General features: G+C 36.9%; 1 protein-coding gene across 15 annotated transcripts in view; it reads left to right on the top strand.

Annotated features, from left to right (window-relative positions):
• The window catches only part of PBRM1 (polybromo 1), a 138,266-nt gene that overhangs the window by 24,502 nt on the left and 88,403 nt on the right, over positions 1–25,361 (top strand). For 9 of the 15 annotated variants that reach the window (XM_015569187.1, XM_015569191.1, XM_006771834.2 and 6 more), the window contains 10 exons: positions 2,683–2,799; positions 6,916–6,984; positions 9,652–9,750; positions 12,784–12,866; positions 13,820–13,915; positions 14,777–14,868; positions 16,947–17,160; positions 20,467–20,608; positions 21,758–21,855; positions 23,975–24,019. In XM_015569187.1, coding sequence (XP_015424673.1) covers positions 2,683–2,799; positions 6,916–6,984; positions 9,652–9,750; positions 12,784–12,866; positions 13,820–13,915; positions 14,777–14,868; positions 16,947–17,160; positions 20,467–20,608; positions 21,758–21,855; positions 23,975–24,019 — 1,055 coding nt within the window. The remainder of the gene's footprint in view (positions 1–2,682; positions 2,800–6,915; positions 6,985–9,651; positions 9,751–12,783; positions 12,867–13,819; positions 13,916–14,776; positions 14,869–16,946; positions 17,161–20,466; positions 20,609–21,757; positions 21,856–23,974; positions 24,020–25,361) is intronic. The other 6 variants (XM_015569189.1, XM_015569194.1, XM_015569193.1 and 3 more) reach the window with 2 other exon arrangements.

Genomic DNA, 25,361 nt, shown 5'->3' with positions numbered 1-25,361 from the left:
AGGGCCACCTTTGCCCTGCCCCCCAGCTCTTAGCTCCCCCCTGGGTTTCCAATCACTGTCAGTGGCAGGGGGCTTCTTCCTGCTTTCCCTTTCGCCTCCCTGCATTGTGCCTACATATGTAAATTAACCGCCATCTTGTTGGCAGTTAACTGCCAATCTTAGTTGACAGTTAATTTGCATATAGCCCTGATTAGCCAATGAAAAGGGTAGTTCGTATGCCAATTACCATTTTTCTCTTTTATTAGTATAGGATAACTTGGTCAGCTAACTTGTTCATTAGATTACATGTTTACTTTCTGTCTTCCCCCAAGTAGGATTATAGTCCACAAAATAAATCACTTTCTTCACCTATTCCTGACATGTAGACTGCCTGACTTGTAGGTACTGATAAATTCCTTTTTTTTTTTTTGAATTTTTGTTAATCCTCACCCGAGGATATTTTTTTCCCATTGACTTTTTAAAGAGCCTGGAAGGGACAGAGGGAGGGAGAGAAAGAGAGAGAAACCCTGATGTGAGAGAGACACATCCATCGGTTGCTTCCTATACATGCCTTGACTGGGGCTCAGGAGCAAACCCAAAACCCAGGAATATGCCCTTGACTGGGAATCAAACCTGTGACCCTTCTGTGGGTGGGTCAACGCTCTAACCACTGGGCACACTAGCCAAGGTGGTACTGATACTTCTTGCTGAATGAACGTTTGAAAAAGAATAATAAAAAGAATTACATTTCTCTTCTGCAGCTAAATAGTAAGATACCCAAAGCAGTGCATTTCCCTTTTTTTCCTGAAATTTCAACATAGAAAGAAGTATGGTGGGTGAATTTCTCAAAACATGCATTTTTTGTGGCGTCTCAAAAGCTAGTTTCCAGGGACCTTGTCACTTTTTTTCTAGAAGTTAAAGATTGGAATTAGGTCAAAGGCAATTAACTAGGGATTCTTGAAATTTTACTCTCTGATATTAATGTGGGAGCAGCAACTTAATCCATGCTTTCTTAGGCAGAAGATTCATTACCTACAGGGGGCTTAGCCTTAATATAGGCTTCCAGGGTTCTAGTCAAAAATGAGAATGCCTACATTTAGAAATTGACTGTGATTCTTTCAGTAAAAAATTGGAAGGATTTTTCCCATTCATGTTTTTTACTTCCCAAACTTCTTTCTAGCCCTAAGGTTCTCAAGAAGGAGGAAGGAATTTTCAAGTTTCTCATTTTTAAATTAAGAATTCTATCTTTGGGCCCTAACCGGTTTGGCTCAGTGGATAGAGCATCGGCCTGCGAACTGAAAGGTCCCAGGTTCGATTCTGGTCAAGGGGCATGTACCTTGGTTGCGGGCACATCCCCACCCAGTAGGGGGTGTGCAGGAGGCAGCTGATCGATGTTTCTCATCGATGTTTCTAACTCTCTATCCCTCTCCCTTCCTCTCTGTGAAAAATCAATAAAAAATATTTTTTAAAAAAAAGAATTATATCTTTGGAGTTTTCCTCAATTGTGGGAATAGGTTGTATGAATGCATTTATATACCCTGCTTATTTTGTGACCTGCAACACAAAGTGGCTGGTTTGACTTGGAGGAGAGGAATCTTGGCTGTAGAGTATAATTCTCCTCTTTTTGAAGCTAACTCTATGGTACCATGTTTTAGCCAGGAAGTAAATGACTAAACACGGATACTTTAGTCTGATTTCATCATTGTTATGTTGGTTCTCTAAGCTTATATGGTTGGGGACTCTCAGCTAACCACAAGTCTTATATGGTAAATATTTATTGTGTGTCTGTTTTTGCCAGGCACTGAGATAGACCCAAGAGATTTGTTAAAGCCCTCTCTGTAGAGTTAATGTTAGAGGACCTTAATATTGAGATTATACTAAATAAAAAAACCTATTAGATTAGGACAAAAATACTAGTGCTTTTATTATTTAAATCAGAAATAACCATTGAACTTTATGTAATATGCACAAAACATGGTTTGGACTTGAACTATTTAATATAAACCTTGACTAAGATATCCCAGTGCTCACTATAGAAACTGGCCAGGTACTTTTTGGGTCATATACTTTCCATGTTGAAACAGTGACTAAGGTAGGTAGGATAAGCTGGCCATTTGGAGAGCAGAAGTGATGTGCATCAATTGACTGAATCTCCAGTCAGTTTTGATATAACTTGAATTCTGTTATTAGAGCTGGCAGAGCACACTGGTGAAAAGTATGTTGTTCCCACTTTACATATATAGTTACTCTACCAGAATATCATGACTTCAGTAGATATGAACAGCAGATGTAGAAATGACCAGGTATCATAGGGCATGTTTTTCTTTCTTAGTTGCTCAGACCCAAAAAACGTATGCATTTCTAATCATTTATACATATGGTACTTGAACTTCACTATTAACAATGTTAACAATGGAATGGAGTTTATAAAAGGACTTGATCCAAAAGATTTAGTTACTGAAATATGTGAAGAGCCTCATTAGTTTCACACATCCCATTCTGTGAGTACAGCCACCACATTCAGCATGCAGAGCATTTCTATATTCTTAAAACTTGTACTTAAAATAAGTACTGTTTAGAAGTTGCTCTTTGAGTTGGCTTTCAAATTTTGGGAAATATTTAATATCAGCATTTATTTTGGGATTTCTCTTGCAAAGTACTTATTTCTCCCCTCTGTTCTTGCTCTCAAACCCCTCCTTCCAGTCTTCTCCAAGTTACTTGAAGGAGATCCTGGAGCAGCTTCTTGAAGCCATAGTTGTAGCCACAAACCCATCAGGACATCTCATTAGCGAACTTTTTCAGAAACTGCCTTCTAAAGTGGTAAGTGATACAATTAAAGATGGGTGAACTAAAGTGTGGGAGTTTTGTTTTATTTTTAAGTATTTAAAATGTTTTACTCTTAGTAAATAGAGTACAGTTAATGGGAGGCATTGGAGGTAGCCAAGAGCTCCTCCTCATGATCCCAGCAGCACACAAGGATATGGTCTATACTTGGCCAGAAGGTTGTAGGTTTTGAAAAAAATTTTGTGTTTTTGTTTCTTGATTGGTAATTCTGTGTATTTTTTATTGTCATAAAATATGCATAACATAAGATTACTATTTAACCATTTTAAGTATTTGCCACTAATACTTAAAAATTCAGTGTTATGAGGTACATTCATATTATTGTACAACCATCACCACCATCCATCTTCAGAAATTTTCATTTTCCTAAACTCGGTATCCATTAAACAATAACACCTTACTCCTCCATCCTCCCATCCCCTGTAACCAATATTCTGTGTTCTCTCTCTCTTTCTCTGAATTTGACCAAGTACCTGATATAAGAGAAATCAAACAATATTTATCCTTTTGTGTCTGGATTATTTCACTTTAGTGTAATGGTTTCCAGAGTTCCTCCATGTTGTAGGAGGTGTCAGAATTTCCTTCCTTTTTAAGGCTAATACTCCATTGTATGTATATATGGTTTGTTTATATACCACATTTTGTTTATCTATTCATCTCTTGATAGGCTTTTGGGTTTGGTAATTCTACATGATAAACACCTAAACTAACTCTTCTATAATAATAAAAGCGTAATATGCTAATTAGACCAGATCTTCCCGACCACCTTGAAGCCAGGGCTGTGAGGGCCGAGCCCCTTGCATGAATTTTGTGCATCAGGCCTCTAGTTTATTTATAAAAGACAAGAAACATTCTCTTTGCTCAGGAGACAGAATGAGAGGAAGATAAATGAATTCTTCCTTTCTTAGTTCTCCTTAATTGTCTGGTGGTGAAGAAAAGAGAGAGAGACCTAACAGGTACTCTTCTACCCCAAAGAAGAGGTTTTCTAGACTAGTAAGACTCTTTAAAACAGCAGTCGCCAAACGGTGGTCCGCGAGGTCCGAAAGGTTGGTGACCAGTGCTTTAAAAGTGTCAGGGCCCTTTGTGGCTTCACACCCAAGCGGCAATTAACATAATTAAAGGTTCCACTTTAGCCTGTGGAACTACAAAAATTTCCACTTTTAAAAGTATTCCACTATAGCACTTAACTCCATTGTGATCATTTACTTTTGTATCTACCGCCTTCCTGGGCCCTGAATTTCTTAATGATAGGCACAAAGCCATATTTTCTTTTGTGTCTCTACCATGAAGTTGGAACCCAGCCTGCCATAGATGTGCAAAAAATGCTTGTTGACTGATGAGGGGCATGCAGCTTTCCCCACTAATCATCAATAAGTCTAGTTATTTAAAGGTGTGTCTTGACTAGTTATAGGACACTTATGACATTAGGATAAAGCACATATAACCATTAATGTCCTTAGTGTGGATCTGATTAGAAAAATAAAATGATTATATTGGATTTCAGTTTAAAGTCAGGAAGACAATTCCTCAAAAAAATTAAATATAGATTTACCAGATGAGCCAGCAATTCCACTTTGGGTGTATACCCAAAAAGTAAAAGCAGGGTTTCAAAGATATATTTGTACACCCATGTTTATATCAGTATTATTCACTATCACTAAAACGTGGAAGCAGCCCAAGTGTCCCTCAACAGATAAGTGGATAAAGAAAATATGGTATATATACACACAGTGGAGTATTCATCCTTTAAAATTTTTAAATGAAATTCTGACACATGCTAAAATAAGAATGAACCGTGAATACATTGTGCTAAGTGAAATAAGCTAGACACAAAAGGACAAATACTGTATGATTCCTCTTAGAGGAGGTATTTAGGGTAGTCAAATTCATAGAGACAGAAAGTAGAATTGCAATTTCCAGAGTCTGGTAGGAGGGGGAAAGTGGAGAGTTATTGTTTAATGGGTATGGAGATTCAGTTTGGGAAGATGAAAAGTTCTGGAGATGGATGATGGTGATGGTTGCACTATAATGTGAATGTACTTACTGTCACTGAACTGTACATTTATAATTAGTAAATCTTATGTCTATTTTACTACAATAAAAAATATGAGAGATGAGTACAATTTTTACTCAAGGTTTATTCTTACTCTGCAGGAGATAACCAGTATTAGTTGAGACACCAAAGTTAATTTGGAGCAATAAAAGAGTAGTAATCTAGTTCCCCCGTTCTGGGAAGGCTTTTGGGATACCATGCAGCAGGAGTTCATTGGGGAAAGCAGGTTCTCAGTGGTCCTTTAGGGTATAACAATTCCAAAGACAACAAAGAGGGGAAAGCAGTTTTTACCTATCCTTTATAATCTTTTTGAAGTAGGACTGGCTAAGTGGGAGGGGTGGGTTGGGAATACATGAGCCAGCAGCTTGGATTACGTTGTAACCAGCTTGGGTGGCTGTGCCATAATTTGTCTTCTAAACTGTTTCTTAGAAGTAGAATTGGTGAAGAGAGTGCACAGGAAAGGAAAGAAAGGACTAGTAAGGTTAAGAACATAGAGGAATAAGCAGAAGGATCAGATAAGGTGAAGCATCACTGAGATCATCCCTTCAGCCTAGTAATTGAGTAAAAGCTGTGGCCTTTACTTTTGTTGTTGTTTGGGCTCTAAGATTTGAACAGGTAGAAAGAGCCTGGAGAGCACAATCTGACTTCCTCTGACACCTCTCATCTGAGATCAACTTTTGATTTTTGGTCAACTTCAATTATTTACTTCAAGGAACATACCATGTAGGAAGGGCACAGGACAGTGCATGCACTCTAGGCTTTGTGAAATCCTTCAAGGACATTCCTCTAACATGTTTAAGTTTACATATTGTGATAAGCTAACATTTGATAAGAAAGTAGAACTTTGCTTTGTTTCTTAAACATAGTTTCATTTAAAATGTGTAAGCATAAGTTAAACATGAAACTAACAAATCTTGCAACCTGACTTCTTATAGATCCTTAAGAATTTTATATGAAACTAGAGGCCCAGTGCATGAAATTTGTGCACTGGCTGGGGGTGGGTGTCCTCAGCCCGGTCTGTGCCTTCTTGCAATCTGGGAACCCTCAGGTGATGTCCGACTGATGACTTAGGCCCGCTCCTGGCGGGGAGCGGGCCTAAGCCGTCAGTCAGATATCTTTAGCACTGCCGCGGAGGTGGGAGAGGCTCCCGCCCCCGCTGCTATGCTCGCCAGCCTGAGCCCAGTTTCTGGCTGAGTGGCACTCCCTCTGTGGGAGCGCACTGACCACCAGGGGGCAGCTCTTGCATTGAGTGTCTGCCCCCTGGTAATCAGTGCACAACATAGCAACTGGTTGACTGCCCTCTGGTGGTCAGTGCACGTCCTAGCGAGCGGTTGAGCAGCCTTAGCATATCAGTAGCATGTTATGCTTTGATTGGTTGAACGGCTTACTGGATGACCAGACACTTAGCATATTAGGCTTTTATTATATAGGATAAGATATAATTGTATTATTTATTTTTATGATTGTGTTATTTAGATTGCAAAATTAAGAGAGCTTATAATAAGTCCTTAAAAAACATTCCTCTAGAGAGGATTTATCTTGCTCCCCAGCATTAGTTCAGTTCAAATAAACTCTTATAAAATAACAACAAAAAGCATTCCTCTACTTCATTTCTAGGTACAGATATCTTGGGACCTATAATTTATGTGATTCTGTGAATGTAGATTTTATATGTTTATTTGTTAATCCTCATCTGAGGATTTTTTTTATTGATTTTTAGAGTGGAAAGGAGGAGGAGAGACAGGAAAAAACATCGATGTGAGAGAGACACATCGATTGGTTGCCTCCTGCACGTGCCCTGACCAGGGAATGAGCTTGCAACCTAGGTGTATGCCCTTGACCAGAAATGAACCCAGGACCCTTCAGTCTGTGAACCGATGCTCTATCCACTTAGCCAAACCGGCTAGGGCTGTGTGTTTAGTTTTGAATTTCACAAAGCTGCTCAGTTGATTAAGATGGTCAATGTCAGTGTGCTTCCTTGTTTTCTCATAAGCTGGATACTTTCACCTATTAAGAATGCCTGGCTTTTTGTCTTTCAGCAATATCCAGACTATTATGCAATAATTAAGGAACCTATAGATCTCAAGACCATTGCCCAGAGGATACAGGTATGAAGATGACCATATGTAAACATATGTGGTTTAGGGTAGATTGGCCTATGGTCTTATGGAGATTTAGAAAATGAGAAGTAAATGTCTCCATAGGGATTATCACATTAATGTAATGTAAACAAATAAGAGTGGTAAGTCACTTCCCCAAGTCATCAAGTAGTAAGGAGAAGAATTAGGATTTGAATCCAGGCAGTCTGTCTCCAAAGTCTATGCTCTTAAGCCTTATACTGTTACTTCTTCTCTACAGAGTAGGTGCTTAGTAAATATTAATTGAGTGGATGACAATGAATGAGAATTAAAATTTGATTATCATAGGTTAAGGAAGGTATAGGAAAAATGAGCTAAATTATACCCAAAATCTAGCTTTTAGAATTTGAACTACTGGGTTATTTTCCTAGCTCTGCTTTTTCTTTTTTTCTTTTTTTTTTTTGTAAATCCTCATCCAAGGATTTTTTTTCCCCATTGCTTTTTAGAGATAGAGTAGAAGGGAGAGAGCGGGGGGAAGGAGGGGGGACAGACAGACAGACGGAGACATCAATTTGTTGCCTCCTGCAAGTACCCTGACCAGGGCCGGGGATCAAACATGCAACCCCAGGTACCTGCCCTTGACTGGGAATTTACCTGTGACCCCTTGGTGCTTGGGGTCAATGCTCTAACCATTTTGAAACACTGGCCAGGGTCCTAGCTCTGCTTCCTATTAGCTATGTCACTTTGGTCAGGCGACCTGCCTGCTTCCTCTGCTGTACGCTGAGTGTAGTATTACTGCTTCACAGATGTGTAGAGGTCGGTGATAATGTATGTGAAGCATCTCCTAGAGCATCTATGAGATGTGGCCTTGGTAATGTGAGTGACTGATCCTCCTAGGGTAAGGAGGGTTTGGGGCTACTAGCAGATAAAGCAGAAAGGAAAATGATGTGCTATATGGTGTCATTGAGAAAGGAGCCTGAAAGCACAGTGATTTGCCGGGAGGGAGAAACTTCCTTGGCTTTAAATTCTAAAAGAGTAGGAAAGAGTAACAAGGTAGTAATTACTGGTACCATAGAAATATTTACACTGAATGTTACAATACAAATTCCCTCCTGGTTTTTCCCTCCAGGCAACCTAATAGGTGCTACTGGGAGTGACTTAATCTCCTAGAACCTGAATCCCTAGGGTTTCTAACATCTATCTAGGGATAAAATGTTTTCATAATACAGAAAATCAGAGTGGGTCTTTAAACGCCCATACCTCAGCCCCAGTCTTCACTCTGTGACCTCTCACCTTATGTCCTTTTTCCTTCCAAAGCCCCACAGAAGCAACTCCATTCACCACGTTCCTAATCAAGATCTTTGTCCTCTTACGTCTAAATAATTGTAACAGTCTTTACTCCCTCTCTGATGAAAGGCTCTCTAGTCCTCTCTGCATATTGCTTCCTGACCCTAGCTTTCTTCCTGTTATTCCACTACCCAGAGAGTTGTCACTAGTTTTCTAATGCCTACTGAAGCAAGTTGCAACTCCTTGTGCCAGTTCAACAACAACAAGCTCTGGCTAATTTAAGCAGAAAGGAATCCATGAAAAGGTATTAGATAGGTCATGCAATTAGATAGGAGAAGGAAGGGGGAGAGCTATGGGAAGTAGAACTCAGGCTGTCATGGCACAGGTTAGGTGATACGCAGTCTCTTTGTGTTGCCATTGTTGTTACCACTGTCATTTGTCAGTTTGTGCTCTGGATACCCGCTGCTCCGCTCCTGTACTCTACGCTCCTTCAGGAGTTAGGAATGCATTCCTCCATTCCCTTGCTGTTGTCTTTAGTCCCTCAAGGCTCAAGCATGAATTATTTCTCCTTGCCCTTGCTGCCAAGCTGCTGGTAAAGCTACCATCTGCCCACATTTACCCTCCATTGTGAAAGATAGGTCCTTCCCTACCACCTGTGTTGGCATTTCCTACAAATAAAAAGGGTGCTCAGATATTGGGTAACCCTACAAGGCAAATAAATAGCTCTTCTGCTTAGCCTGGCTCTCTGTACTCTTGCCTCATTTTCCCTACTCTACCTACGCAGTCTGTGCTCATGGTTTTATCCTTCCCCACCATCCATTCTCCTTTATTTGGTTTCCTCAGTCTCTCTAGAAGGTGTCTGTTAACTTCTGTGTCCTCATGAGTACCTTTTGAGTAGAGTCTCCCTCCTTTCTTTCCTTTGTAAATTGAGGCAATTATGAGTCTCCTGGGTTATTTTGGATTGAATAAGCATCAAGATATGGGTACGCACAAATGTTAACATCTGTGCTAGACTTACCTTTTATCAGAAGTGGTCCATAAAACTAGAGGAGTTTTACTTCACCTTAATGAATTAGTATTAATGAAGCACTTAGAACAGTGCTTGGCACCTAAGTAGGCGCTATGTGTTTGCTAAGTAAAACAACTTTTACCTTGATTTTTTAAAAAGAAATTGTAAGTTATTTTTATGAGAATAATTTAGCTCTGGTTTTGTTAATTACCTCAAAAACTTGTTTGTAAATGGACAATATTAATAAATTTTTACTTTAACATATTGTTCATGTGTACTTTCCAATAAAGACTTGGAACATAGTGGCAATTAAAAAATATGTGGAGTTCTTTATTTTTTTTTAAGGTCATACTGATTAACTTTCAATAAGAGGAACTTTTATATTTTGTTGTTTACTGTAGAATGGAAGCTACAAGAGTATTCATGCAATGGCCAAAGATATAGATCTTCTAGCAAAAAATGCCAAAACTTATAATGAACCTGGTTCTCAAGTATTCAAGGTTAGTTTTTTTGTTATTATGATTTTTATTGATAAGAGTAGATACGTTAATTTAGAGCTAATAATAACTTTATTGAGATAAAATTCATACATTGTGCTTTTCACCTAATGAGTACTACTTAATGGCTTTTAATTTATTCACAGAGTTGTGCAGCCATCACCACAGTCAGTTAGCAGTCAATATCCATTTCCTTCCAACGTCCCCAGCCCTAGGCAACCACCAATCTACTTTGTCTCTATGAATTTTCTTATTCTAGACATTTCATATAGGTATAATGTTTTCAAGGTATACATATTGTAGAATGTGTAAGTACTTCATTCTTTTCACTGCTGAATAATATTCTATTATATGTATATACCATGTTTTATTTACCCATTCATAGATGCTAGACATTTAGTTTATTTCTACTTTTTTGGCTGTTATAAATAATGTGCTACGAACATTCATGTATATTTTTATGTGGATATATTTTCATTTTTCATAGTTACATACCTAGGCATGGAATTTCTGGGCCACATGGTAACTATATAGTAACTTTTAGGAGCCACCAAATTGTTTTCTAAAGCAGCTGCACCATTTTACATTCCTACTAGCAATGTGGAAGTGAAATTTCTCCACATCCTCACCAACTTTGTTTTTTATTTTGTTTTTGTTTTTACTGTAGCCATCCTAGTGGATGTGAAATAGTAGCTCATTGTGGTTTTGATTAGCATTTCCCCAATGATTGGTGATGTTAACATCTTTTCATTTGCCATTCATATCCGTATCTTTGAAAGAGTATCTGTTCAGATCCTTAGTCTATTACTTAATTGGGTTACCTATGTTTTATTGTTGAGTTGTTAGATTTTTAGATAGTCTAGCCGTGTTAAATGATTTACAAATATTTTCTCCCATTCTGTGGTTTGTCTTTTCACTTTTAAAATAGTGTATTTTGATGCACATACATTTTTAATTTTGGTAAGTCCAGTTTGTCTATTTTTTTCCCTTTGGTTATTTGTAGCGTTTAGTGTCTTATCAAGAAATTATTATTAGTATTGTAATAACTATGTATGGTGCTAGGTAGGTACTGGAAATATTGGGGGGAACACTTTGTAAATATATGATTATCTAATCACTATGTTTGTTGTAAACCTGAAACTAATCTATACTAATGAAAGGGTAATATGCTAATTAGACTGGGTTACTGGCCATCTTCCGGACGTCCAACTTCCTTCTAGGCCAGTGGTTCTCAACCTTCTGGCCCTTTAAATACAGTTCCTCATGTGTGACCCAACCATAAAATTATTTTTATTGCTACTTCAAAACTGTAATGTTGCTACTGTTATGAATTGTAATGTAAATATCTGATATGCAGGATGGTCTTAGGTGACCCCTGTGAAGGGGTCATTCGACCGCCAAAGGGGTCGCGACCCACAGGTTGAGAACCGCTGTTCTAGCCAAAACCACGGTGGTTGGGGACTGAGGCAGAGGCGGTTAGAGACCATCAGGCTGGCAAGGACATCCCCCGAGGGGTCCCAGATTGGAGAGGGTGCAGGCTGGGCTGAGGAACACACACACCCTCACGTGAATTTCATGCACCGGGCCTCTAGTACAAAAAAATATGGTGTGGGGGAGCAGGATTAAGTCATTCTAGGTCAGTGGTTGCCAACCGGTGGTCCACGAGATCCAAAAGGTTGGCGACTGGTGGTCTAGGTTTAAAACAAAACAAAAGAAACCATTACCTCGTTCAAGGTCATAACGCTTAACATCTATGTTTTTTCTAAGAATTTTATTGTTTTAGTTTTTACATTTAGGTCTTTGATCCATTTTTAATTAATTTTGGAAACATGAGGTAGGTATTAGATAGGAATCCACATTCATTCTTTTACATGGAATAATTATTTTTCCTTGCATCTCATGTTGAAAAAATTATTCTTTCCCCCCATTGAATAGTCTTGGCACCCTTGTTAAAAATCAATTGACTATACATTTATAGGTTTTCTTTGTTTGTTTTTTAGGTCATGCTTTTTTTTTTTTTTTTTGCTTAAAGTATTACAAAGGGTATTACATATGTGACCTTTTTTTTCCCCCCACCCTTACATTTATAGTTTTATTTCTGGATTCAGTTCTATTTCATTTGTGTCTATCTTTATGCCAGACAAGGTTTGTTTTTTATTCCACTTTTTTGTTAAATATTGATTTAGTCCCTGCATTTAAACCACATACATATAAAAAGTAATCTGTGTAGTATAATAAATACAAAAAATATAATGACTATTTCGTTGCTTTGCAATTCCCTCAGAAGTTTTATAGTCCTATAATGAGCAGTTGTAACATAAAAATTTCTTGAATTAATAATATATCACTGGGAATTTAGCACAGGATGCTCAGAAAATCTTTTAGGAATAAAATATTGAGACTTTCAGAATGCTAATTCAAATATCGTTGCTTTTGATAGTCAATGTTAACCTTTCTTTTTTATCTTTTAAGAAACATTTAGTGAAAACCAGGAATGAATTTGCAGTCCTTGTATTCTTAGTCTTTGATTAAACATTTTAATTGTGTAATACCAAATGTTGACGCAGTTAAGAACTACTTTTTGATGTGATTATTTTCTCTAAAGTAAATTATAGGGAGAAGGGAAACTTTGGCTTTGATGTATTAGTAGTCTATTAATTTAAGTGAGTACATTCATTCTAAGTTTAAGTGGATAGTCTTTAATCTTAGAAGTTACTTTTGTTTCAATTTTTAGGTCAGTGTACACAGGTAGAGTTCATTGTATTTCCGTAGACTTCATCATATTTTCACCACTGTTTTTCCTTGTTCATCATTAGATCTTACTTAACTAATTGTGAAAAAGCTAGGAGGCTTTTAAACTTATATTTAAATAAAAAGATGTTTTGGAAGCTTGTGGAAAGGTTAGAGGATGCAGCTTTGTGGCTGTTGAATGAAAGGCTACTCCGGATGAAAGGAGTGCCATAGAAAATGTCCAGAGTATTTTAAACTGTCCTTTTTATGATACTTTTTGTAAGACAACTAATTTTGTCTTGACAGGATGCAAATTCTATTAAAAAAATATTTTATATGAAAAAGGCAGAAATTGAACATGAAATGACTAAGTCAAGCCTTCGAGTGAGGTAGGTTTAAAAATGGCTAAAATCTGCCCTGGCTGGTGTGACTCAGTTGGTTGAGCGTCGTCCCCGTGCACCAAAAGGTAGCGGGTTCGATTCTGGTCAGGAACACATGCCCAGGTTTGGGGCTCGATGGTGGAAAGGGGTAGCCAATCGATGTTTCTCTCTCACATTGATGTTTCCCTCTCCCATTTTCTCTCTATAAAAAAATCAGTTAAAAAAGCAATCTCTAAAACCCTTGTGCTTTTATTATTTGCCTAATCTTCTAGCTAGTGAAATCAATACAGTGGAAAAGAAGAAATATTTTACATTTCAAGATTTTATTTATAATGTGATTCTGAAGAGAGTAGGGATAACTCTTAACCAGCACCTTCATTGCAGCTGAAGGGCTTTATTTAAAAAGAAACAATTTTAAGACTTAGCATCACTATATGCTTTTATTGCTATATATTTATAATATACATGTATGTTATATGTATAGTTGTATTTTGTGTATAACATGTTACACACATGATGTATACTATATGTAATATAAGTAATTTTATGATATTTGTATATAATGTGTAGTAGATGTTTATATTTACAGTAAGAGTATTTAGCCAGTTGTCAGAAGATCTAAAGTCTCATCCTATCCTGGCTTTTCCTTGTGTTAGGACTGACTTTGAACAAATCTTCTGGAATTCTGTTTCCTCCTACTTGAATGGAAAGGTTGAGTGGCTACTTTAGAATCTTTCTTCTGACCCTGACATTTGCTTGATTACCAGATCCTCGGATCACTTTGGTGAAAATAAGCTCTGTAGTACCAGCTGTGGTACATTCCCCTGGTTATGGAGGTTCAGAAGTATTTGAGCTTTTCTATTTAGACAAGAAGAAAATGGTTGTTTCCTTTTTGTTTACCCAGCATTCTGATTGTAGCTGTCAAGTTTCTGAGTTTTTTTTTAAATCTTATCTCTGGATAGGACTTCATCAAATTTGGCTGCAGCCAGGCTGACAGGTTCTGCACACAGTAAAGGCAGCCTTGTTGAAGAGAGAAATCCCACTAGCAAGTATTACCGGTGAGAGAGAATGAGTGTGTTTAGTCTGAGAGCTGACCCATGTTTATGAGGATAGGCATACTAGTGTTTGCTTTATGGCTATCCTGAAGTAATATTTTTTGGGTATAGCTGGGTTATTATGAGAATTTGTTATCAACTACCTTATTTAAAAGGTTGAGATATTGCCCTGGCCAGGTAGCCCAACTGGTTAGAGCATCATCCAGATATGCCAAGGTTGCAGGTTCCATCACTGGTCAGGGCACAGGCAAGAAACAACTGTAATAAGTGGAACAACTAGTTGATGTTTCTCTCCCCCTCCCCCTCCCTCTCCTTTCCCGGCTCCCTCTCACTTTCCCTCTCCTTCCCCTCCTCCCTCCCTCCTTCACTAAAATCAATAAAGAGAAAGAAAAGTTGAGGTACTACTTTAGGCCTGACCTCACCTCTTAGAAAATATTTAAGCAAAGTTATTTGTTGGATATGTTTAATATTACCAGTAAAATGTGGTAAAATCTAAAAGGTTTTGTGTTCATGATAGAATTTGTGTTCATTGTAAAATATGAGCATCTTAGAATTAACCAGTAATTATTAATGAATCTTTATTTTTCATAAAATGAGAGAGTAGTGTTGCATTTATATTAAAAACAAATTGCAAGTAGCCTATCTTAGGCTTTCTAACACCACTCCCTCTTTTTTAAGAGAAAAATATTGGTACTGGATAAAATTGATTACGGAGAGTGTAAAAGTACAAAGATAAATTGAGGAGGCAATTGAATAGAAATTCTTTTTCTTTGAATGTTTTGTTAGCAGTTCCTGTTTCCTATAAAGTAAACAAATTACTATAACATCTTTCCATGTCTTCTAATTGTTTGTTTCTATTTGTAGGAATAAAAGAGCAGTCCAAGGGGGTCGTTTATCAGCAATTACCATGGCACTTCAGTATGGCTCAGAAAGTGAAGAGGATGCTGCTTTGGCTGGTAGGCATTAGGCTGTGAGACTAGTTCACTGCCTTTTCAATGGGTCCTTCTGGATAAGGAAAATTGCAGTGACTTTGGTCTGGCTGAGAGTTTGTCAGGTTTGAAGTACAAGCTATTTTGTGGCATTTTGATTTCACTCTTTCGTTGGCAAACTTATCAAAAGCTTATTGCTTTATTTTGTGTTAAAGTTTATATTTGAGTAAATACATACTTTTTTCAACACAGTTGGTTTGATAACATTAGCAGATCCTGGTTTGAAACCTGTGATAATGAGACTAATAACAACATCAGGGAATCCCAGGAAGACATTCACGTTATCTTAGACTAGAGGCCTGGTGCATGGATTCTTACACCAGTGGGGTCCTTTGGCCTGGCCTGTGGGGATAGGGTTGAAACTGGCTCTCCGACATTCCCTGAGGGGTCCTGGATTGCGAGAGGGCACAGGCCAGGCCGAGGGACCCCACTGGTGCATGATTGGGGCCAGGGAGGGACCACAAGAGGGCTTCAGGGCGTGTCCGGCTCTTCTCGCCCAGTCCCAGTCTGCCAGACCCCAGGAGCAAGCTAACTAGTCGGAGTGTCTGCCCCCTGGTGGTCAGTGCGCGTTATAGTGACTGGTTGATGGATTGAACAAACGGTTGGACACTTAGCATATTAGACTTTTATTGTCTAGGCTTTCCAGGTTATTGACTTAACAGTTTCAGTAGGCAACAACTTTTTCTCAGCTATAGCTTATGGCTTAAAGATAGATGTAAATTATAATCAAAGCGCATGGTAAATTGCCATTTAAACAAGTCTTAACAGAGGACATTGAGCACTAAAAATGCATCTAAGAGTACACAGTTGGTTAAATAGCAGTTCAAACAACAGCTAGACCATATAATAAAAGAGTAATATGCAGATCGCCCAAACAGTGGAACAACCATTCAATATAATGCGCACTGACTACCAGGGGGAAGACTCTCAACGCAGGAGCTGCCCTCTGGTGATCAGTGTGCTCACACAGTGGGAGCACCGCTCAGTCAGAAATAGGGCTCATGGCTGGTAAGGAGCTACCCTAACCCTAAGCCCCTCCTCCTCCCCTGCCAGCCCCCCCTCAGTGCATCTCTAATAGAGATATATTTGATGTCATTGTCAGTCTCTTAAGTGCGATATAATATTTTTATTTTATTGTAGATTTTTTTATATGTAGAGCTAAAATTCGTCTCATAAAGTTATTCTGGCATATCTTTTGATTTTATAATCAAGTGTGATACAACAGATTTTTCCAGCTGTATGTTATTTTGTACTAATTCTAAAAATTTCATAATTACTGTAAACTTATTAGAATGAATTTAATTTTTTGATACTTATCTACAGAATTAAATTTTTTAAATTTAAATTAAGCCTTGTCTTATAAAAATTGAAAGAAAATTGCTCTTTTCATTAGCTTTTTTTGCTGATTATAAAAGTGACACATGTTTTATGTTTAGGTTTCCTTCTAACATTTGGTTAACTTCATTAACCTTATAGTAACATAACAAATTGAGGGAAAACCACACCATTTACAAAATTTCTAAATAGTATTATTCATTGCCTTTTTTCTAATAAGTAGTAGTGTTGTCACAAAAGGATTATTATTTAGTCACTTCAGCTATTAAGAAAAAAAAGTAGTTGCCAATGGCCAGGAAGATTTACATCTACATTTTCTTCTAAACATTTTATAGTTTTAGCTTTCACATTTCAGCTCTGAGAACCATTAAAGACTACTTGTTCCTTTTCTTGGCCAAACATACAGAGCAAGAAGTCTCTGAAGAAGGCACATTTTAAAAGATAAATTACTTTTAACCTTTTGTTTATTTGTTTTGTAACCTTTTAAAAATAGCAAATTTACTAGGTAACATTCTACTCTATTTCTATATAACATTTCTCTAAGTAAACATACAATTATACTGAGAATTACTAACATCATCTTTAGTGAAGGGTAGAGCTTATTCTTTTAAAATAGTATTCTCAAACATATAGCTTAACCTGGAAGGTTGTTAAAAGAACTTTTCAAAGTATGGTTCTTTACCTTATAAATACATTTTTTGTCTTTCAAGCTGCACGTTATGAAGAAGGAGAGTCGGAAGCAGAGAGCATTACTTCATTTATGGATGTTTCAAATCCTTTTTATCAGCTTTATGACACAGTTAGGAGCTGTCGGAATAACCAAGGGCAGCTAATAGCTGAACCTTTTTTCCATTTGCCTTCAAAGAAAAAATACCCTGATTATTATCAGCAAATTAAAATGCCCATATCACTACAACAGATCAGGTAAAATGTCTTCTATATCACTTAGTATAAATTTATTTTCTTGTGGTTGAACCTGCACATAAAAACATCGATGTGAGAGAGACACATCAATTAGTTTCCTCCTGCATGTGCCACAACCTGGGGCTGGGGTTTGAACCTGCAACCCAGGTATGTGCCCTTGACTGGGAATCGAACCTGCACCCCTTTGGTGCATGAGCCAATGCTCTAACCACTGAACACACCAGCCAGGACTGCACACACATCTTCCTTCCTTAAATGGAAAAGGATATTAAAGGTAAAAATGTTTTTCACATGTTTAGAGTATGCTTGAATATTGCTCCTATTTTGAGAAATAAATTTGATTAAATACAAATGATATTCTTTGTACTGCAGTAGTCAAGATGCAAATTGATGAAAGGTGTTCCAACTAGACATTTTATGTGTCAGATTATAGATTATAAAAAGTCATGCAGCTCAAAATTTAACTTCATTTTCTTATAACGGAAAAAAGTACATAAATTTTCCTATACCTTCTATTGATATTTTAATTACAACGGTTTATCTGTATTTAAAGTATATATCTATAGTTGAACCCCGCTCCTCTCAGAATAAGTTTAGACAGCTCTTAGAGAATTCATTAGCTGAAACAAAAACTGAAAGATAGTTCATCTTGATTTCCCTTTTTTGTTTAGAAGATGTTAAAGTGATCATTGGGAATTCAGCCAGATAATACTTAAACCACCACAGTTTCACTTAAAATAGTAGGAAATAAGTAAATTATAAAATACGATGTTTTAGAACTTACACATGCAGGTTAGGTTTTGCAATAAAACCAGATAGAGGCACGAAGCAGGTAAAATATCTTAACTGGACAAGGTCAGATTAAGCTGGTATTAACATGATGTTTTCATGGCAGATAATTAACCTTCCAAATGGTAGCAATTAAAATTCTTGTATTCACTGGATTCTAGGAAATAAGGTTGTTTAAACAAGCATGTTTTATGGTTTTGCTTTTGTAACTTCTATTTTTATCATTTCATCAGAAAAATTTATGGTGGTTTTATTTAATCCAAACTTTGGAGGTTTTGTACACAAGTACAATATAAAAAATCAGCTAATTTGACCTTAAAATAACATGGAAATTAAGACTGCCATTCATAAGAAAATAGCCTGGAAGTTTGTCGTTTATACTCTTCACCTTAGAAAAGATGGTGATGGTCTTGTAGATGTTGAGAGAGTCTCTTTTAATTGAACGGTTTTTGTCATTATTATCTTTTATCCCACTGTTGTTGTTGTTTTAATTCAAATAGTCTAACTAATTTAGTGCAAAAGAAGACACATCTGTAGCCAGCTCATTCACCTGCCTACAACTTTCTCTCAAGTTAGAATTTTCTAATATAAACCTTACTGTGTCAAGTCAATAATCTGCAGTAACTTTTCCCTTCTTTTAAACTTTACTCTGGTAGTTATCTGGCACACAGGTAGGGGAGTGTGAGGAATAGAGAAGTGGCTGAGGTCTAGATGGTAGCATACTAGGGTTCTGAAGGATCAACTTTTAGGATGTCGAATTTGCCTTCTTTCCTAGGAAAGATTGGCTAGTGGTACCTCACAGGAGCTGGGCTACCTTCCATTGTGCTCTACGACAGCCAAAAGGGAAATCTAGAGCTGTGCTGTCCAGTATGATGGCCACTAGTTACATGTGACCATGGAACTAAGGAACTAGCTTTTAAATTTTATTTAATTTTGATTTAAATAGCCACATGTGACTAGTAGCCACTCTATTGTACAACACAGTCCTAGTAAGATTTGTTGGCAGAAAGAAGATAGTTGAGTGTCATCAAAAGCAACAAAAATGGGAGTGGGCTGGCTAGTGTGGCTCAGTGGTTGAGCACCTACCTATGAACCAGAAGGTCATGGTTCACTTCCCAGTCAGGGCACATGCCCAGGTTGTGGGCTAGATCCCCAGTGGGGGTGCATGCAGGGGGCAGCCGGTAGGTGATTCTCATCATTGATGTTTTTATCTCGCTCCCTCTCCCTCTCTGAAATCAATAAAAATACATTTTTTTAAAAATTGAAGAGTGGGCAGAAGCTAGACAGTGTGGCTCCATCTTTTATTTCCCATTATGTTCTTCCCTCGACACACTATTCTTGGTTAACATCATTCTGATAATTTCAGATTTATTATAGATTGTCATTTACAAACTTGGGTTCTCTGTCTGCTCTTTGTGGGTGTTGAGAATACCCAGCACATTATCCTTGGAGTTGGCAGAAATAAGTCTAAGACTGTAATTGAAACTCTGGGTACTAGCTACATAGCTGGTACTGATAGCTGAGTTTGTGCTTAGTTGTTTTTTGCTTCATCCCAGAGATGTCCTCTAACATTCATAACTTTAAATACTACATGTAATCTGCATATGATTTTGGCAAATTTTAAGTAAAATTTTACATGCAGAATGGATGATGTCATTCTAAGAGGAAAGTGTGGAATTTATGCAGTTACTCTGTGAAGCTATTTACACATACTGTTGTTCTTAATACTGTTTTTGTGACTTTGACGAATAGCATACAAGTGCTATAATCAAAAGGTTGAAAAGTCTATCCTGTATAAATTCATATATAGAGAGTTAGGCAAACCATGACTCTTCACTTGGTACAAAGTGTATAGGGACTTTGTGAGAGTTGGTATTAGTAACAGGCATAGTGTCTGAGAGAAATATCAGGATTCTTAAGGTTTTTAAGTAAATTAAAAACAAATTTTAGTTGCAAATGTTTGTATTGGAATATTTCTGTCTCATTTACCATATTAAGACCAATCTTCATTGTCCATATTTAATATTCCTGGGGGGTAAAAAAAGGTTATTCTAAATGTTTCTTCATGGCATTGCCAGCACTTTCTCTGCTTTAACTTTCATGAACTGGAATGGTCTTTGATTTTCAGAAATAAGTAGATTGCCATGATTCTTCATTAAGATCATTTAAACCTTCCTAATTTTTCTAGGGTTTGCATGTTAGTCACTAACAGAATTTTCCTATAGGATTTTTACTGGATATTTGCTTTGTAATAGACCACCTTACTAGGTTCCCTGATTACATCTTACAGTGTTCTAGTTTATTCTTTTGGATTTTTAAATTGTCATTTTGCCTAAATATAATGGTACTTTTGCCTCCTCACTTTGTATCTTGAAAATGTCATTTTCAGACCTCTAATCAGTATAACTAATAAAGATACCATCCAGTGCTTATCAGAATTTCTGCACTGAATTTTGAGGAAGGATGTTTTATAATTTTCATAATGGAAAATTCTAGCCATCTGTTTGTCTTCCACAGAACAAAGCTAAAGAACCAAGAATATGAAACTTTGGATCATTTGGAGTGTGATCTGAATTTAATGTTTGAAAATGCCAAACGCTATAATGTTCCCAATTCAGCCATATACAAGCGAGTTCTGAAACTGCAGCAGGTCATGCAGGTACAATCTCTTTGTTTTGCTAAGTTGTTGCATGTATAACTGAAATAATTTTATACATTCTGAGAATGTTTTTTAAAGATGTATGATTTCCTCCAGCAAGATCACATCATTTATTTCAATAAAAAGTACTGCTGAATATTTTTTACTAGCATCATCAGGACCATGTAGAATAGAAATAATAGTTTAGACTGGGTTAGTTTTGTGAGTAGAAGAGGCAGGGATTTGTCTCTGGGAATAATTTTAGGGTCTCAGACAGTTTCCCTCCAGTCATAGGTGATATTCTATGAGTTAGGTGTTATTTCTTTGGTTCTAGACTTTGTCTCTTTTGAGGTATCTTGGTCTAGGGGAAAGGGCATCTTAAGGCTAAATAATCATTGTATAGAGTCTGAGTTTATTAGATCTTTTCCGAGAATACACCTTGAAGGGTATCTGAGGTTACAGGTCATTTGGGGGTTTTGAGACAAAAGGCATAAATATGAAATAAAAATACTGTCTACTTGTCAGTTTTTGGTAGAATCTTTTTGGAAAGTGAATCCCAAAGCAAGGTATCAGCAAAAGCAACTTTAGATAACCCAAAGAATCTTCATTTTGTATCGTCAACACTATGATCAGTGCTGTGGATTTTAAGTATTTCCTTTTCAGTACTTCATATGTATTCCTTAAGTCTACTGTGGTTTGAATTTCAGCTGTGTTTGACAGAAGGTCTTTAAAAATGCATGTGTTGAAAAGTAGATCTCCTTTCACTTCTCACATTAAATTTTCTTCTTAGTCACACTGTTGCTTAAGAAGTCGAGGGTACTAAAGGCCATCTTTGAGTTGGCTTTATGTAAATTAAATATGGCCACCAGAGCTGGGTACCTCTATAACTTAACTTGTCTCAGTGCTTTTAACAAGTCAGTGTCCTTTTTAGTATTAAATTCAGCTAGTGTTGATTCTTAAACCCTCTGGGTCCATTTTCTAACCTACTTTTTTTATTATGCAGGCTTTTGTTAAATTGGGTTATTGAAAATGCTTAATGACTTTAATTTTATGAATCCTACGTGTGGTTGTATCTCTGGGTGAATCTGATACGTCTAGCTCTTTAATATTCATATATTCTAGGAGTGCTCAGCAGAATGAGCTTGACTCCCGGGATCTTCTCTGTTTTAGGCAAAGAAAAAGGAGCTTGCCAGGAGAGATGACATTGAGGATGGAGACAGCATGATTTCTTCAGCCACCTCTGATACTGGTAGTGCCAAAAGAAAAAGGTATATATACTTTTCTTATAATTAAAGACATCTTCTCAGTTTCTATTTATTTCGTCTTAGTTGAGCACAGAAAAATGTTTTTTAAGCTATTAAATATGAATTCTCTTATAAGATTTTAAGTACTTTATAACATGTATTCTTTTAGAATTTATTTGTTAACTATATATAATTAGCATTTTTTGTGCAAGTACCTATTGCTTTTAGATGATATAGATAAAAATGACAACTATTTATATAGGTTGGTGAAACATGTTCTTTTTGTGATCACGTTATTTTGTTTTAATAGTGCTACTTAAATCTAATTTAGGTAATTTTTCAGGGTAAATTACAAAATTTTTAGTGCTATCACTGAAGTGAAGTAAGTCATTACTATTGCCCCTTTGTTTTTCCTTGTTAATCTGATCTTTATTTGCCATTTTAAGGATGTCAGATTGTAAAATTCTAAGTCATAACTTCTTTTAATTCATAAACTGTTAAGCTAGATATTTGGCTTTCTTTTTTTTTTCTAACCTTTCTCTCAACTTCCCTAACCCTTTCTTTCTCTCCTGGGTTTCATGGAAGGGGACCTTACTGTGAGATTCTGGAGCTGGACTTCTATAAAGAGTCATGCAAGGCCATCTCTTTTTTCTGTGCCTCCCACATGGAGTTTCTCTGGCTTGATCTTTGTGGAACACTGAATTCCCCCTTAACCTTAACTCTCTGACCATCTTTTTAGCAGCAGTCAGTCCAAAGAGGATACCTTAGATAAGGAAGAAGCTAATCACTAATAGCAGGGTTTGACACATTCAAAGCTGAATGGAGAAGTCGTTAGTAACTGTTGATATAATTCTGTTCATACATTAATAGATCCACTAAGATGAGAAGATTAAAAAAAATAGTAAGGAAAGAGAAGCTGTCCTATATTACCCTCTTATAAATAGCATTTGGGAAAACTTTTTTTAGCTTGGAAAATAACTTTGTTTGCTAATCTATGCCATGGTAACTAAATTGATTGATGTACCCTGAGATATGAGTCTCCTCCATTACTGGCCTATGATTTTCATCCTTCCAAGTTCTTAATTCCTTGTTATACCAGGGACAACAGAGGAAAAATGTGAAAGCAGATCAGAGACATCAAATCAAGAACATCTTTGAGTGTAATTATATAACTGTACTACAGCATCACCTGTGTTTTCCAGATCAGTCACCAATCAAAGATAAACACTTCTCAGGCAAAAGAAGGTAATGGAGGCAAAAGTGATGGTACATTTAGTGCCAACACTGAATGAAAAGAGAGATTGTAAACTAGTTAAGTGTTTAAACACACACACACACACACACACACACACACACACAAATACAGTTCCAAGGATGCATTAGCCCAGGCCAGATACTTAAAAATTACCTATATCTCTGGCATGTACTTGTGGGACAACCCAAGTTGATTAAATGAAAGATATTACTCTAAAACCTGCTGTAAAAAGAAAACAGCATTAAATTCTTGAAATAATAAAATTTCACTTCAAATCAAAAGTCCCTCTATGAACAGATTTCCTGGAAAGTGTTTTGTGAAAACAGAAATAAGTGAAGAACAAATATAAATCATAGCTAAAGCAGTAAAAGAACCTACCCGGTTATGAAATAATAGGCATGAGTGGATGTTAAGAGGCTGAAAGAGGTCCTATACAGACTCTGACAAAGAAAATAATGTAATTATTGTGCCTTCCAAAAGGCTTACTAATTTAGAAGATAGTTAAGAGGATTTGGGAATAAAAAGTAGACTTCTCAAAAATTCAGGCAAGCACAGTAGCCTAGGAATTTAAGTAAAGCTTGTCCAGGGAAGTCAGGGCCACGTTTTCCAAATATGATTCTATCTTTGCCTTATTTTTTTTAATATTAATGAGTCTGAGAAAAGTTAATGTGATGTGTTCTCTTCATTGTGGGAGTGCATTCTTCTCCCTCAGCCCTCTACCCAAAAATCTACCTGCTGTCTTCCATGTTGAAATGTCCCGAGTGTTCTTATATCCTTTATCTTTTGGATTGAATAAATCCTTTTTTCTCAACCACATTTGGTTTATACATGACCCTTTGATGTTGCTTATTTTCTCTTCACATGTAATGTTTGTTTCTGCTTTCCCAGGAACACTCTTGACAGTGAGATGTTGGGTCTCAGGAGGCTATCCAGGTGTGCAGTCTTTTTTTATGAATAAACATTTTTAAAAGTGTAAGCTGTGGCATGGTCAGTAGTATTGTTTAGGTGAAAAGTGAAGTCTTAAGCATGTGAAATAATGGTTCTTACTTGAGTGCTAGTTTATTTTATGAATAAAGAAAGATAGTTTAGAAGTACAGTTAGTAAAAGAAAGTCAGGATTAGTTAACTAAGATAAGCTCAGTAGCCATAATTAGTTGCTTGGTTGGCCAGGGGCAACAAGCCCTCTCAGCAGTCATTGTGGCTGTGCTTCAGCAGCAAAAGGGAGAGGGTAAGTTTATGATGGCATTGCCAGCATCCAGAAGCTAGCAGGTGCTAATTCCCCTTCAGGGATGCCCTTTACCTATTGGGGATGGTGGAGGGATTAAAATCAGTGTTGACAATCCAAGTGATGATGGTCTGTGTTGACACCTACCATTGGATTAGTGCTTCTTGAGCATGAACACATTTTCTTAGTCTCTGATCTTGTCCATGTTTTATTTATTTAAAAGCATCCATTATTTTGCATGTTACTTGTGATTTTTAAAACAGCCTATGAGTTGCCATGTTATAGTCTGTAGTCCTAGTAATCATTGTGTGGTGCTTTTATTTTTATCTTTGCTATCTGGCATTCATGGAGTGTCAGTTGCTTGCAGAACACCAGACTCTGTTCTTACAGGTGATAAAGGAGAACATTTAGTCATCACCTGTACCTGTCAGGAATTTATTAAGTCAGGAAAACAGACAGGTTGAAAACAAATGAAATTGTGTGGGAAGATTGTACTAAAATAATTATATAAGATACACAGTTGTGTAGTTGTATGGAAATGTTTCATGATTGCCCAAATAGCTTTAAGAAATCTGATTTCCCTACCATGTTTAAGTTAGTATTCTAAACTTATCTGTATGTTGCTACCATGAGTAGTCCATCCTACAAAATCTTCTTCCTAATATTTTCCGTAAGAAAAGTTTTCTCAGTATTTTTTTAAAAGACCATAGATTGCATTTATTTTTTAATTTTATTTTTATTGATTTCTGAGAGGAAGGAAGAGGGGGTGAGAAACAGAAACATCAGTGATTAGAGAGAATCATTGATTGGCTGCCTTGTGCACACCCCTACTGGGGGTCGAATCTGACACCTGGATATGTGCACTGACCAAAAATTGAACAATGACCTCCTGGTTCGTGGGTCGACGACACTCAACCACAGAGCAACACCGGCCAGGCAAAAAAAAAAATTTTAATAATACAATAACAGTGGATAGCCATGGGCAGAAGAGGTGTTCTCACCATATAGGGCCAAAGCTGTTCCCAGAAAATTTTAATATGGATGAGAACAG

Source organism: Myotis davidii, unplaced genomic scaffold (assembly GCF_000327345.1).
Source record: "Myotis davidii unplaced genomic scaffold, ASM32734v1 scaffold725, whole genome shotgun sequence".
Classification (NCBI taxonomy): Eukaryota; Metazoa; Chordata; class Mammalia; order Chiroptera; family Vespertilionidae; genus Myotis; species Myotis davidii.
This window is presented reverse-complemented; position numbering and strand designations above follow the sequence as displayed.